The sequence below is a fragment of the Oncorhynchus clarkii genome, chromosome 16 (genome assembly GCF_045791955.1).
Source record: "Oncorhynchus clarkii lewisi isolate Uvic-CL-2024 chromosome 16, UVic_Ocla_1.0, whole genome shotgun sequence".
In the NCBI taxonomy this organism is placed as follows: Eukaryota; Metazoa; Chordata; class Actinopteri; order Salmoniformes; family Salmonidae; genus Oncorhynchus; species Oncorhynchus clarkii.
The window spans coordinates 57,524,748-57,539,464 of NC_092162.1; the positions used below are offsets into that span (position 1 = coordinate 57,524,748).

The 14,717-nt window shown below is 46.5% G+C and overlaps 1 protein-coding gene across 1 annotated transcript in view; it reads left to right on the forward strand.

Moving 5' to 3' along the window:
- LOC139368801 (protein bicaudal D homolog 2-like) overlaps nucleotides 1-13,500 on the forward strand; it is a 79,822-nt gene extending 66,322 nt beyond the window's left edge. Inside the window, exon 10 of the mRNA XM_071108164.1 lies at nucleotides 7,573-13,500. Coding sequence (XP_070964265.1) covers nucleotides 7,573-7,936 — 364 coding nt within the window. The 3' untranslated portion in view covers nucleotides 7,937-13,500. The remainder of the gene's footprint in view (nucleotides 1-7,572) is intronic.
- The last annotated feature ends 1,217 nt before the right edge of the window (nucleotides 13,501-14,717 follow it).

The window sequence follows — 14,717 nt, forward strand, 5'->3', positions numbered from 1 at the left end:
AGTGGTGTGTTGGTGCCAACTTCACCTCTCTCTACCCCTTCGACAAGAGTAGTAGTTGAAAACGTGCCTCCATTTATTACGGAGGATCAAATCAGGAAAGAGCTGAGTCATTTTGGTAAGTTTGCTAGTGGTCATCGTGTACTGTCAGCAGGTTTTCAGGCAGATGCCGTTAAGCACGTTGTTTCGTTCCGGAGGCAAGTGTTTATGTTTCTGAATAACAATGAGCAACAGCTAAATGTGCATTTTTAAAGTGAGGCATGGGGAGGGGCTCTATGCAGGGTTTGCCAGCACAGATAGTCTACGGTGTTTTGAGTGTGGAGATTTGGGGCATAAGAGCTTTGTGTGCCCACATAAAGGCCATAGACAAGGTGAGGGCACAAGCACCAGTGGGAGAAATCGAAGTCAACGTGCAGGGGGTAATGAGATGCAGACAGCAGAGGCTGGGCATAGTCATGCCAGGGATGGTGGTGTAGATGAATCTGGGCCTAGTCAGGCTAGAGATGGTGTGGTAGCGGAGGCTGGGTCTAGTCAGGCTAGAGATTGTGGGGTAGCTGAAGCTGGGTCTAGCCATGCTATGGATGGTGGGATAGCTGAGGCTGGGTCTAGCCATGCTATGGATGGTGGGATAGCTGAGGCTGGGTCTAGCCATGCTATGGATGGTGGGATAGCTGAAGCTGGGTCTAGCCATGCTATGGATGGTGGGGTAGCGGAGGCTGGGTCTAGTCAGGCTAAAGATGGTGGGGTAGCTGAGGCTGGGTCTAGTCAGGCTAGAGATGGTGGGGTAGCTGAGGCTGGGTCTAGTCAGGCTAGAGATGGTGGGGTAGCTGAGGCTGGGTCTAGTCAGGCTAGAGATGGTGGGGTAGATGAGGCTGGGTCTAGTCAGGCTAGAGATGGTGGGGTAGCTGAGGCTGGGTCTAGTCAGGCTAGAGATGGTGGTGTAGATGATGCTGGGCCTAGACATGCTATGGAGGGTGGTGTAGATGATGCTGGGCATAGTCATGCTATGGATGGTGGTGTAGATGAGGCTGGGTCTAGTCATGCTATGGATGGTGGTGTAGATGATGCTGGGTCTAGTCATGCTATGGAGGGTGGTGTAGATGAGGCTGGGTCTAGTCCTGCTATGGATGGTGGTGTAGATGAGGCTGGGTCTAGTCATGCTATGGAGGGTGGTGTAGATGAGGCTGGGTCTAGTCATGCTATGGAGGGTGGTGTAGATGAGACTGGGTCTAGTCATGCTATGGATGGTGGTGTAGATGATGCTGGGTCTAGTCATGCTATGGAGGGTGGTGTAGATGAGTCTGGGTCTAGTCATGCTATGGAGGGTGGTGTAGATGAGGCTGGGTCTAGACCTGCTATGGATGGTGGTAAGATGAGGCTGGGTCTAGTCATGCTATGGAGGGTGGTGTAGATGAGGCTGGGTCTAGTCATTCTATGGAGGGTGGTGTATATGATGCTGGTCCTTGTCATGCTATGGAGGGTGGTGTAGATGAGGCTGGGTCTAGTCATGCTATGGAGGGTGGTGTAGATGAGGCTGGGTCTAGTCATGCTATGGAGGGTGGTGTAGATGAGACTGGGTCTAGTCATGCTATGGAGGGTGGTGCAGATGAGGCTGGGTCTAGTCATGCTATGGAGGGTGGTGTAGATGAGACTGGGTCTAGTCATGCTATGGATGGTGGTGTAGATGAGGCTGGGTCTAGTCATGCTATGGAGGGTGGTGTAGATGATGCTGGGCCTAGTCATGCTATGGAGGGTGGTGTAGATGAGGCTGGATCTAGTCATGCTATGGATGGTGGTGTAGATGAGACTGGGTCTAGTCATGCTATGGAGGGTGGTGTAGATGATGCTGGGTCTAGTCATGCTATGGAGGGTGGTGTAGATGAGGCTGGGTCTAGTCCTGCTATGGAGGGTGGTGTAGATGAGACTGGGTCTAGTCATGCTATGGATGGTGGTGTAGATGATGCTGGGTCTAGTCATGCTATGGAGGGTGGTGTAGATGAGTCTGGGTCTAGTCATGCTATGGAGGGTGGTGTAGATGAGGCTGGGTCTAGACCTGCTATGGATGGTGGTAAGATGAGGCTGGGTCTAGTCATGCTATGGAGGGTGGTGTAGATGAGGCTGGGTCTAGTCATGCTATGGAGGGTGGTGTATATGATGCTGGTCCTTGTCATGCTATGGAGGGTGGTGTAGATGAGGCTGGGTCTAGTCATGCTATGGAGGGTGGTGTAGATGAGGCTGGGTCTAGTCATGCTATGGAGGGTGGTGTAGATGAGACTGGGTCTAGTCATGCTATGGAGGGTGGTGCAGATGAGTCTGGGTCTAGTCATGCTATGGAGGGTGGTGTAGATGAGACTGGGTCTAGTCATGCTATGGATGGTGGTGTAGATGAGGCTGGGTCTAGTCATGCTATGGAGGGTGGTGTAGATGATGCTGGGCCTAGTCATGCTATGGAGGGTGGTGTAGATGAGGCTGGATCTAGTCATGCTATGGATGGTGGTGTAGATGAGACTGGGTCTAGTCATGCTATGGAGGGTGGTGTAGATGATGCTGGGCCTAGTCATTATATGGAGGGTGGTGTAGATGAGGCTGGATCTAGTCATGCTATGGATGGTGGTGTAGATGAGGCTGGATCTAGTCATGCTATGGAGGGTGGTGTAGATGAGGCTGGGTCTAGTCATGCTATGGAGGGTGGTGTAGATGAGACTGGGTCTAGTCATGCTATGGATGGTGGTGTAGATGGGACTGGGTCTAGTCATGCTATGGATGGTGGTGTAGATGAGACTGGGTCTAGTCATGCTATGGAGGGTGGTGTAGATGAGGCTGGGTCTAGTCATGCTATGGATGGTGGTGTAGATGAGACTGGGTCTAGTCATGCTATGGAGGGTGGTGTAGATGAGACTGGGTCTAGTCATGCTATGGAGGGTGGTGTAGATGAGACTGGGTCTAGTCATGCTATGGATGGTGGTGTAGATGAGACTGGGTCTAGTCATGCTATGGAGGGTGGTGTAGATGAGACTGGGTCTAGTCATGCTATGGAGGGTGGTGTAGATGATGCTGGATCTAGTCAGGTTATTCTAGTGGATGAGGAGAGTATAGTGGGGAAGTGTAAGAGACTAGGGGGGAGGAAGAGGGTGTCAAGCGGAAAAGGAAAAGGGGTGTGGTCGAAGGCACCATGGAACCTTTGCCTGTTGCTGTGGGAGTGGAGGCCCTGACTAGAGAGAAAGGGCAGGTGGTCAGGATGGGAGATGATGGAGATGAGGAGGAAAGTGAGTCTGAGGAAGAGGATGAGGAGTTATTTTTTTCAGACTCCTCTTCAATGGGCTCAGAGCTGACAGCCAGTCAAGCAGAGGGGTCTAAGTACACGTTGAGAGAACTGACAAGGTTCCTGAATGAGACCAAGGGGAAAAAAGTTCATCTTGAGGCTTTTTTTTATAATCCGAGAAAGTTTGTAAGATCAGTACAACATGCTATGAAGAATGAGGGGCATGGTGTCCTCTCACCCAGGAAACGGTTTAGGTTGAGGAAGTGGGTCACAACAGTGCGTAAAGGTCGACCTTCAGACATTGTTTAGATGTATATTTTCTTTCTGACACTGGGGCTTTTTGAGTTTTCTATTGGTCTCTTTCTCTGCTGGCTTTTCCACCACTTCTTATGGAGACTTGTCGGGTAGGCTGCTCAATATAAATGGCACCAGAGATGTGGGGAAGAGGAGTGTGTTGGGTGAATATGTAAAACAAAAACAAGTACAGGTGTTGTTTCTGCAGGAGACTCATAGTGATGTGTTGAATGAAGTCGATTGGGGGCTCTGGTGGAAAGGGGCAAGTGTGTTGAGCCATGGGACAAATTTTAGTGCAGGTGTGGCAGTCTTTTTTGCACCTGGGCTGTCTGTAAAAATTTGCTCCTCAAAGGAGGTGTGTAAAGCTGCTTGTTGTAAAAGCAGAAATTAACAACATGGGGTTTGTCTGTATAAATGTGTATGCGCCTAATAGAGGGAGAAAGAGAGGGGTTCTATTTGGGTGTCTTAGACAGGAACTCTCACAGGTAGCGCCTGAGGAGACGCTGGTGGTCGGAGGGGACTGGAACTATACAACAAATTTTTACAAAAGACAGAAATGGGGAAGAGCCTCAGCTCTTCCCCATTTCTGTCTTTTGTAAAAATTTGTCAGTGTCAGTGGGAGTGTTAAGGGACATCATTCATCAGTTCGACCTAGTGGATGTTTGGAGAACTAAACATCCCAACACAAGACAGTATACATGGGTGAAGGTGTTTGGGGCTAGGGTGAGTGCAGACCGACTTGATCGGTTTTACATGTCCAGAAATCAGAGCAATAAGCTGTTGGGCGCTACCATTCTACCAGTGGGGATTTCGCATCACCACAGCTTGGCTGTCTATTTCACCAGGGCCCCGGCAGGCATCCCACTGGAAGTTTAATGTAAAGCTCTTACAAGATGATACTTTTTGCTCAGGTTTCCAGAACTTTTGGGAAAGGTGGCGGCAGCGAAGAGAGGAGTATGATTCTCTGAGTCAATGGTGTGATGTGGGTAAAGTCCAAATTCGGGTTTTCTGTCATCAGTATACAGCTATCTCATCCTCAGAGGCTAGGAGAGTATTGGGGGAACTAGAGCGTTGTATTCGTGAGCTGGAGGTAGAGATGGTGGGGCAAGGTAATGTAGGCCTCCAGGCTAATTTAGCTGTGAATTACGTAGGGACCTGGGTAGTTTTTTACAGGTTAAAGCAAAGGGAGCACTTGTAAGAGCTAAGTTCTCCATGCTCAAGGAGATGGATGCTCCCAGCTCCTTCTTCTTTGGTTTGGAAAGACAGAGCTGTGAAGCCAAGGGTAAGCATTTTCTACGGCTGTCTGATGGGCGGGTAACGTCTGTGGTGGGAGAGATGCGGGAGTGTGTGATCCTATGTGTGCTCAGGTCTTGTTCGCAGGACTCCCTAAGCTCTCTCTGGCACAGAGGGATAAAATGGACATTCCTCTGTTGTCCCATGCACTGGCAGAGGCCGTAACCCAGATGTCCCCCGGTCGTGCACCGGGGGTCGATGGACTCCCAGTGGAGTTTTCTAAAAGATTCTGGGGAATAATTGGACAGGACTTATTTTGCCTGTTGTGTGAATGCGTCGGGGTAGGAGAGTTGCCGATGAGCTGCCTTCGGGCGGCTCTGACTCTGCCCAAAAAGGGGACTTGTGTGAACTTAAGAACTGGAGGCCTGTGGCATTACTCTGTACAGACTACAAGATATTTGCCAAGGTCATCTCTAACAGACTGAAGTCCCATTTGGACTCGATAGTACATAAGGACCAAACATATTGTGTACCGGGACACTCAATCACGGACAAATTGTTCTTAATTAGGGACATGTTGGACTTGTCGAGGTTCTAAAGTGAACTTTGGACTGGTCTCTTTAGATCTAGAGTGGACCATGAGTATCAGGTTTAATGTGATGTCTGTCTTTGGGTTTGGGAAGAGTTTTTTTGACCTGTGTGAAGCTGTTGTATGCTTGGGCGTCATGTATGGTTAAGGTGGGAGGGGGGCTCAGTAGGCCAGTCTGGGTGAGACTGGGATGCCCTCTATCTGGGCAGTTATACACACTAGCCATTGAGCCTTTTTGGGACTGCTACGCAGGAGACTGCAGAGAGTGTGCTGGACAGGCATGGATGTGGTGGCAGGCATAGCAGTGTCAGCATATGCAGAGGATGTTTCTGTGATGGTCAGGGATGGTCAGGATATGCAGGCACTAGAGACCAGTCTGAAGGTGTACGAGGGAGCTTCTTCAGCTAAGGTGAACTGGGGAAAGAGCAAAGCTCTGTTATGTGGAGCATGGGGGATAGGGCTCCTCTGCTTCCAGGGGGTTTGCAGTGGGGTTGTGAAGGGCTTGAAGTGTCGGGGGTGTACCTGGGCTTGGAGAAGTTGGTCAGGAAGAACTGGGAGGGGCTGTCACAGGCAGTGGTGTCAAGACCGGCCAGGTGGAGGTGGCTCCTGTCCAAAGTGTCATATAGAGGGAGGGTGCTGATAATCAACAACCTGGTGGCATCTTCCCTGTGGTATAAACTGGCTGTCCTCAATCCCCCTGCTCACAGACCAGCAACGCAAGCTGGTGGACTTCTTCTGGTCGGACCATCACTGGCTGAGGGCGGCAGTGTTGTACATGACCGTCCACGAAGGAGGACATGGCCTGGTGGAACTGGAGAGCAGGATGGCTGCTTTCCGGTCAAAGGGCGGTGCAGAGACTGCTGTACCATACTGATGTCGGCTGGAGGGAACCAGCATGCACGCTGCTGAGGAGAGCTGGCGGATTAGGGTTGGACCGGCAGCTGTTCCTCATGAAGTTGGAGAGGCTGAGTACAGCAGGTCTCTCAGATTTTTACTCTGCAGTGCTGAGGGCCTGGCAGCTGCTAAGGCCCATACGAGAAGGGGGTGTGAAGCCTGGGCTGTGGGTGTGGGAGGAGCCTATCTTCAACAACCCAGCCATCCCTTTGAAATCGGTTCAGTCGGCCACCCTGCAGAGGCAACTGATGGCAGGGGGTTTACAAAGGCTGGGTGACCTGAGACTGCTGGGAGAGGAGGGGTGGAAAACCCCGGAAGTCTTGGCACAACAAACAGGAATAATGTCTCTTAGGCTGCTGGAGAGATTCCTGGAGGAGGTCCAGGAGGCACTGTCTGAGCCGGTAAGGGGGGGTGTTTGAGCGGCCGAAGGGTGAGCGGCCACCAATGTTTTCGCAACTGCAGGTGATGGCAGAGACTGGAGACTGGCAAGGGGGTCTGGAGGACTTGTTAGATTTTACACTCCGAGCCTGGGGGAGTTTGAGGATGTGGGAGTTAAAGCCCTCTACAACCTCTGCATTAAGGTGAGGAACATTAGGAGCCTGGGGGAGTTTTAGGATGTGGGAGGTAAAGCCCTCTACAACCTCTGCATTAAGGTGAGGAACATTAGGAGCCTGGGGGAGTTTGAGGATGTGGGAGGTAAAGCCCTCTACAACCTCTGCATTAAGGTGAGGAACATTAGGAGCCTGGGGGAGTTTGAGGATGTGGGAGGTAAAGCCCTCTACAACCTCTGTGTTAAGGTGAGGAACATTAGGAGCCTGAGGGAGTGAAGGCACATCAGTGGCAGGGGATATGTGGGGCGGAGAGTATGGTGGGTTTTAGGTGGAGGGGGCTCTACAAACCCCCAGTACCAAAGAGGTCAGGGGACCTCCAGTGGAGGGTTCTTCATGGAGCCCTGGCCACTAACAGCTGGTTGGTACGGGCTGAACCGGGAGTCGGACAGGGGTGTCCTTTCTGTGTAATGAAAGAAACTGTGTTTGTCTGTATAGCTGGGGAAGATGTTTTGGATATACGGTTGTAGAAGTGGGTATTGTTTTGGGCATTGTGATGTCGGTTTGTATCATGTGCTAAATGGAAAGGTGAGTATGGTACATGTATGCAGTACAGGATATATTTAGATGTTTTATTTTTAAGGGGGTGTGAGTTTTTTAAAAATGAAATGAGTTTCAGTAAAGAAAGACAAAAAGTCAAGTCTCTCTCTCTCCTTATTTCTGTATCTCTCTCTCTCCCTCCTTCTCTGCTGTAGCTGTGATGAGTATGTGACTCAGCTGGATGAGATGCAGAGACAGCTGTCTGCGGCGGAGGATGAGAAGAAGACCCTGAACTCCCTGCTCCGTATGGCCATCCAGCAGAAGCTGGCCCTGACCCAGCGCCTGGAGGACCTGGAGTTTGACACTGAGCAGACCCGCCGCGGAGGCAAACCAAAAGCCAAAACCACTAACGGCAGAACCACTAACGGGCAGACTAACGCCGCCAACAACCCACGCATTAGTCACGGCCTCACCTGTGCCGGGATCGGCCGCCCCAATGAGCTCAACGCCATGCCCAACTGCATCCGTGGAGGCCCTGTGGTCTTCTGCAGCGAGAAGTACAAGATCTACTGCGACTGAAGCGGCTGTGTTGTCAGCACGGGACTGCTGTGTACAGAGGGGAGGAGCCCGAGGCTCTCCCCTGCATTAATGTTAAAGAGCCCCACTATGCTCGCTTAGCTCCCTGCCTGCCCAGCCTGTAGCCACATAGGGCCTGGTGTGTGTCTAACCTACAGTACATAAGTATGCCCATGGCCACGTATGGCCACTCACGTCTGCTAGTGTAAATGTTTAGGGGAATGCAGATGTGCATGTACAGTACAGTGTGCACTAGAAGTTTGGGACTGTTGTAGACATAATGTATGGCATGTGGATAGGGTCTCAACCGGCTGCCGGTAGGCTTCTGTGGATATTATGGGGTGCTGCACTTACGATGATGTTAAAGGTGGCAGCATTTGTGCTTAGTGTGTTCTGAACCCCCTGAGTGTGTTGCCTGGTAACTGTAATGCACTTAGGGGGTGGGGACTTGGGAAGAGGGTGTCACTAAGGGGTCATGTGACTGAAGCTGACATCCTCTCCTTGTGTTGCTCGTCTGTTGGCGTTGGTGCTCCTTCGATAAAGCCTCCCATCCTCCTCTCTCCTGGCCCCCCAGGACTGAGCCAGCCCAGCAACCCGCTGACCAATCAGGTCACTCTTTAATGTTTACATAAACAAATGAAACAAAACAATATGCAAACTCCCCATGCTGTTGCTTAGGGGAGTCCAGTGTGATTTGCTGGGTTTTCTAACTGAATTTCAAAACTCTTAAAGCGGGTTGGCTGATGATTAGTGATGTCGGAGGTGGGTGGTAAAGGAGCACCTAAGACCACAGGTGTTTAATTTCAGGATTCATTCAGATCAATCGCATGGCATTGCAGCTGAGAATGCTACTGAGCTTTTAACTGTTTTTTCTATGTAAAAAGGTGTGTGGCACAGCACAAGCTATGTACTACAGGGCTGTACATTTTAACCAGAGCAGTTATTTAGCGTCTGCTGAAAGAAATGGAGGGCTATTCCATGTGACCCAGTATATGTCATATTGGTGTTCTTTCAGAGCCATATTACTAGAGAACGAAAGCAAGACGAAACGATCTCTACATCTAAATTAAGTGCACTTCAGAATAGGTGCCTCAGGTTCTAACTTCTATTAGAAAAGGATAAAATAACTGTGAACAGATACAATATAGTTTTGATTGATGGTGATTTTTGTAACATCAGTAAAGATCCTAAAAAAGCACAAAAATCAATGGCACCCAGATCCGGATCATAATTCTGCAAACAAAACTGACAACCTTCAGCAAAGTGCCTGTCGACCCAAGCACTTGATATCAACTATATCTATCTATCGATGTAAAGCCCCGTCTTTGTGTCTATCACCCTGATGCTCATCTCTCCCTCTATCTCCTTTCCCTCTCTTTTTGGAGGCCCTTTTAAGCTCTCAAATGAACTATGTGTGGTTATGTGGCTGAAAACCCTGTCCTCCTCCTCATGACTCTAACCTGTGTCTCGTCACTTGGTTGTCATGACAACCCCTCTCTCTCTCTTTTAGATTGTCAGCAGCTTGCTCGCCCTGAAACGCCACTCCCCCTTTAAGTAGAGAGGGGGATTTGTGTGTGGGGGGGGGGGGGGGACTCTGAATATCATCAGGTAACGTCCTCACGCGTATGCGTGTTCTGAACCCTGCGTGTGTCTGTGTGTATGAGTGTGTGTGAGTGAGAGTGATCTCAGTGATCTGTATGTGTATGTTGTTTTCTGAAAATATTATAAATGGAGGGTCGTTCATTTCTGAGATGCTGTTTGTATGCAAGAGGACAAACCAATATACTGTCTTCATTACCCCCAAAAAAGCTTTAAACCTTGCAAGCTTGTGCCAGGCAGATAAAAATAAATGTGGGGCTTGTGTTAGATAAATCCATGTTTTACATAACCACACATTGTTAGCTTTATGATGCTAAAAGCAGGGTTGATACCAGGAAATCCTTGAAGATTCATCAAATTATGCTTTTTCTACCAGTAACATATAAAAAACGATATATTCTTAATGAAATGATTGTAATCAGGTTAGAATCTTCTAGGATACTCCTAGGCCCCCTCTCTCTGGAATAGAGAGGGAGAGCTGTCATTCCTCAGAACGAGGGACATCCCCAACCCTGCTTGAGTTGAGTATGTGCTGTGCTGCCCTACGAGGCCTTTAGACACACAACACAGTATGGAGACTGTGTTCACATCATTCATACACCTCCACTGAGTGAAAATCACTCTTCGGTTATTGTTCCACTTAAGTGACAGCGATAGATTCACTCTTTGTTTATATCAGTTTGCCCTGAGTGTAGAGACTAGGAGAGAACAGAGGACTAATAATAGTGTTTAAACGATGCTGATCATGAATTTGATACTGTGTTTGGAGACATGGGTTCCAGGGTTATTTGAGGTGCTCTAAACCCTTGGTGATTAAAAAAAATGCTACATGTTTTTGTTTAACTACTTTGTCTTTAACTGTGGAATCTTACCAGTGGACATTGATTCAAATTAGTTGACCCTCTATCCCCCTTTCCTTGTTTCGGCTCTAAGGATTCACTGAGCAATAGATAGATTTAATAATCCAGGATGTGATTGTGGCTAGAGAGACCCCCCCCCCCCCCCCCCCCCCCCCCCCCAAGTTCTCTTGGTCTAGTTTGAGATCAATGTCCGTTTATCTGGTGTCATCAATAGAATGCCACCAGAATAAACTCCTCCTACCTCTGTCTGCAGGCTCTGCCCACATCAATGTTGAGTTCTCTCACACACTCTTAATTAGATTTTTGATTGGTTGAGAGCCTGCATGCAACAAATAAAAAACATGCCCGTTCTCATTAACCTGCATGCCATTTGGGAAAAGCCCTCCTATGACTGACCTGGTTCTGGGGTATGGTTTATACTCTGGGGGGGGGGGGGGGGGGGTCTGTGTTTTGGAGGTGTCAAAGGTCATAGTACTTGTGAGGTCATCGGCTTCTCGCACTTGCTGGTCTTCCTCAGGCAATAGTGCTTTTACATCAGCTCCTCTAGAACATATTGACATGATGTTGATAACTAACCCAGTTTGCACCTACCTGTAGTTAGTAGCAACTATAACTAACCCAGTTTGCACCTACCTGTAGTTAGTAGCAACTATAACTAACTGGGGCTTCGGCGTTCATCTTTTTACTCTTTCTTATTTTGTGTTTTTGATTGGACTGGCATCATTACTGACCAAGTCTAAAATGACCAATAATGCACATGTTTCTGATTTCTATGTTTCTTTATTTTGTATTAATTTAATTCTGCCCGGATGAGGATCCTCAAACTCAGGATCCTCTAACACTGCCGACGTCACATTCAGTGTTCCTGAAAACAGCTAGCCCTAGAGGCCAAAATTGTAAAACCCGACCAAACAAAATCTCTTAAATGAATATGAAATATTCCTCCAAGTTGCCCTTTAACTCACTATATAGCATGATCTATATGTCCTCTATGGCCTCTATAACCTATATGACCTCTAACCTCTATGTCCTATGTGTGGGAATGAAAAGGTATTTCACATTTCCCAGTGCTGCTGCCGGAAGACGATGCTCACAAGTACAGTGAACTCTGCCCTCCTAGTAAAACGATGATCAGAGTTTGTGATTATTTGAGTTATCCCTCCCATGAGAAGCCAGGGGAGTCGGGGTCTTTCCTCAATGTAAATCAACAAACCGTTTTTATCTTTTTATTTTTTTATATATCTTTTTTTCTTTAACCTGTGCACTTTTATTATAGTATTATAACTTTATATTATTAACCTAGGAAAGGTTTAGTGCTATGGTTTGAGTTATTTAGTCAAGTATACACATATAGGAATATATTTCCTCCCATATGTTGTCTCTTTGTATCATCCATAGAGACCATTTACTCTCCTAAAGCCACACCGCAAACCACAGTCCTACTGTTAAGATTCTGAGAATTTGTCCAACTGAATAAGCATCCTTTTATTGTTATGTCTCATATTATTATTATGCTGTTGGTTTGATTTTATGTTTGTTCTGCTGCCATGTTCTAAACAAAATCCAGGGTGAGCTAATTCTGGGGTTTTCATGTATTTATTATTCCTAGGAATAGTTCAAAGATAACGCAGAGAAACTTGACGACACTCTGATTCCAAAAATGGTAAGAAGTTCTTGGGGGAAGAAATGGAGTGACAAAATTATTTTGGTTTTTCCAGCTTCTTACCAGGGTGTCACACTGATAAGGGATCACTGGCTCACAGAATTCTCTGCAAGTGCAACGATTAAATTCCAAATTGGAATTGTTTCATTCTCTCTTTGTTTATCGTGCCAAATCTTGGTACATCATTTAGGTTTGAAAAGAATGAAGAATCAGAAAGAAAGACAAGCCGTACATCAGTGGGAAAGGTATAGTTTGGGGCCGTGGCTTTCTGTCCTAGAGCTGCCCAGGATTTGTTTTGGGTCTGTTTTGTTCTTCGTTCTGACCAGTCGTGCCTTTCATTGTTTCAAGGGAGAATCGTAGACTAGTGTTTTTTGTTTGTTTTTTAGGTGAGGAGGTTTGGGTTTAAACCGACTTTGTGAGCAGCAATAAATGCAAAGATGAGCCCTTTTTGCAGGGGTGAGATGATAGTTTTCAAATTAGCTCAATTCAATTGATATTGTGTTGAATTCTGCAGGTCAGTGATCCTAACAGAAAATTCAGGGGTATTGAGATTTTTTTTTTTTTTTTATCAAACTGGGAACCAAAATAAATCCCTTTGGCCTCCTATTGAACAAAATGTTACAAACACCACTACTGTGTTCTGGGTAGATCAGTGTTCTATTGAAACATCTAGGTGATCTCGAACTTTGTTTGGTTAAGGTAATGTGCTATCAATAGTATTGTTGGCAAATGTGCAGGGAGCGCATTTTGTCGTTTGTTTGTCCATTTTGAGTTTTTAAATCTTATTTTTTATTCTTGAATCTTTTTTTTACATCTTATTCAAGCGTTGTGATTTCAGGAAACAGAAAACAGATTTTGCATCAACAAGCTTGAATTGTGCCATTATTGCCAATGCTCGTTTGTTGAGGCGTAAAAAGTTATCAATCAAACGGTTGGAAAGCAAAAACAAAAGAAGAAAATAAAGTGCAATTTTAATGCTGTTTTACAAAAATACACGTTTTCTGTTTGCTGGAAGCAATAGCACTGTGATAATACACTAGCTGTGTAAACTTTATATTGTCATATTGTGTTTCAGTATTGATCCATATTGAGTTTGATACCTTTATATGAAATAACGACTTCATCTGTATGTTGGTATGTATTTGAATTGTTATGCAGTATGGTATTCTTCTCAATAATGTGCATTATGATTAGTGGCATATTCATTACAATTTAATGTCATATGCATGTTCATCAGTCATGGGAACCTTTACACAGAATCGAAAACAAACCTATAACTTTGAAGATGTTGAAAAAGTGAAAAAATGAAATGATGAAATAACTGAGTTTAGTCTAATGTAATACTGCTGAACTAATCCTATGAAGTTTTGTTTTCCTATAGAGAAGTGGTATATCTGTGTAAAGGTAGTCATACTGGATAAAGACAATAAATGTGACTAAAAAGACACGGTGTCCTGTGTGTATTTTCATTACTGTGTTAAGTCAGCAATGTTGTGCTGCTATTTTTATTGACTTGGCCAAAGCTTGTGATACGGTAGATCATTCCATTCTTGTCGATCGGCTAAGAATTATTGATGTCTCTGAGGGGTCTTTTTGGCCTGGTTCGCTAACTACCTCTCTCAATGAGTGCAGTGTATAAAGTCAGAACATCTGCTGTCTCAGCCACTGCCTGTCACCAAGTTTGTACACCAAGGCTCGATCCTAGGCCCCACGCTCTTCTCAATTTACATCAACAATATAGCTCAGGCAATAGGAAGCTCTCTCATCCATGTATATACAGATGATACATCTGGGGAGGCAGGTAGCCTAGTGGTTAGAGTGTTGGGCCAGTAACCGAAAGGTTGCTAGATCGAATTCTGAGCTGACTAGGTAAAAATCGGTCGTTCTGCCCCTGAACAAGGCAGTTAATCCACTGTTCCCTGGTATTTTAAATAAGAATTGTAAATAAGAATTTGTTCTTAACTGACTTGCCTAGTTAAATAAAGGTCAAATTTTAAAAAATACAGTCTTATACCCAGCTGGCCCCTCTCTGGATTTTGTGTTAAATACCCTACAACAAGCTTTCTCTGCTCTTAACCTTGTTCTGAACACTTCCAAAACAAAGAATGCCCCTCTCCCCACAGGTGTGATTGCTAGCTCTGAGGGTTTAGAGCTTGAGGTAGTCACCTCATACAAGTACTTGGGAGTATGGCTAGACAGTACACTGTCCTTCTCTCAGCACATATCAAAGCTGCAGGCTGAAGTTAAATCTAGACTTGGTTTCCTCTATCGTAATCACTCCTCTTTCACCCCAGCTGCAAAACTAACTCTGACTCAGATGACAATCCTACCCATGCTAGATTACGGAGACGTAATTTATAGATCGGCAGGTAAGGGCGAACGGCTAGATGTTTTTTACTGTTCTGCCATCATATTTGCCACCAATGCACCTTATAGGATACATCACTGCACTCTATACTCTGTAAACTGGTCATCTCTGTAAACCCGTCGCAAGACCCACTGGTTGATGCTTATTTATAAAACCCTCTTAGGCCTCACGCCCCCCTCACTCATACAACATCCATTCTGTCAGTCACATTCTGTTAAAGGTCCCCAAAGCACACACATTCCTGGGTCGCTCGTCTTTTCAGTTCGCTGCAGCTAGCGACTAGAACGAGCTGCA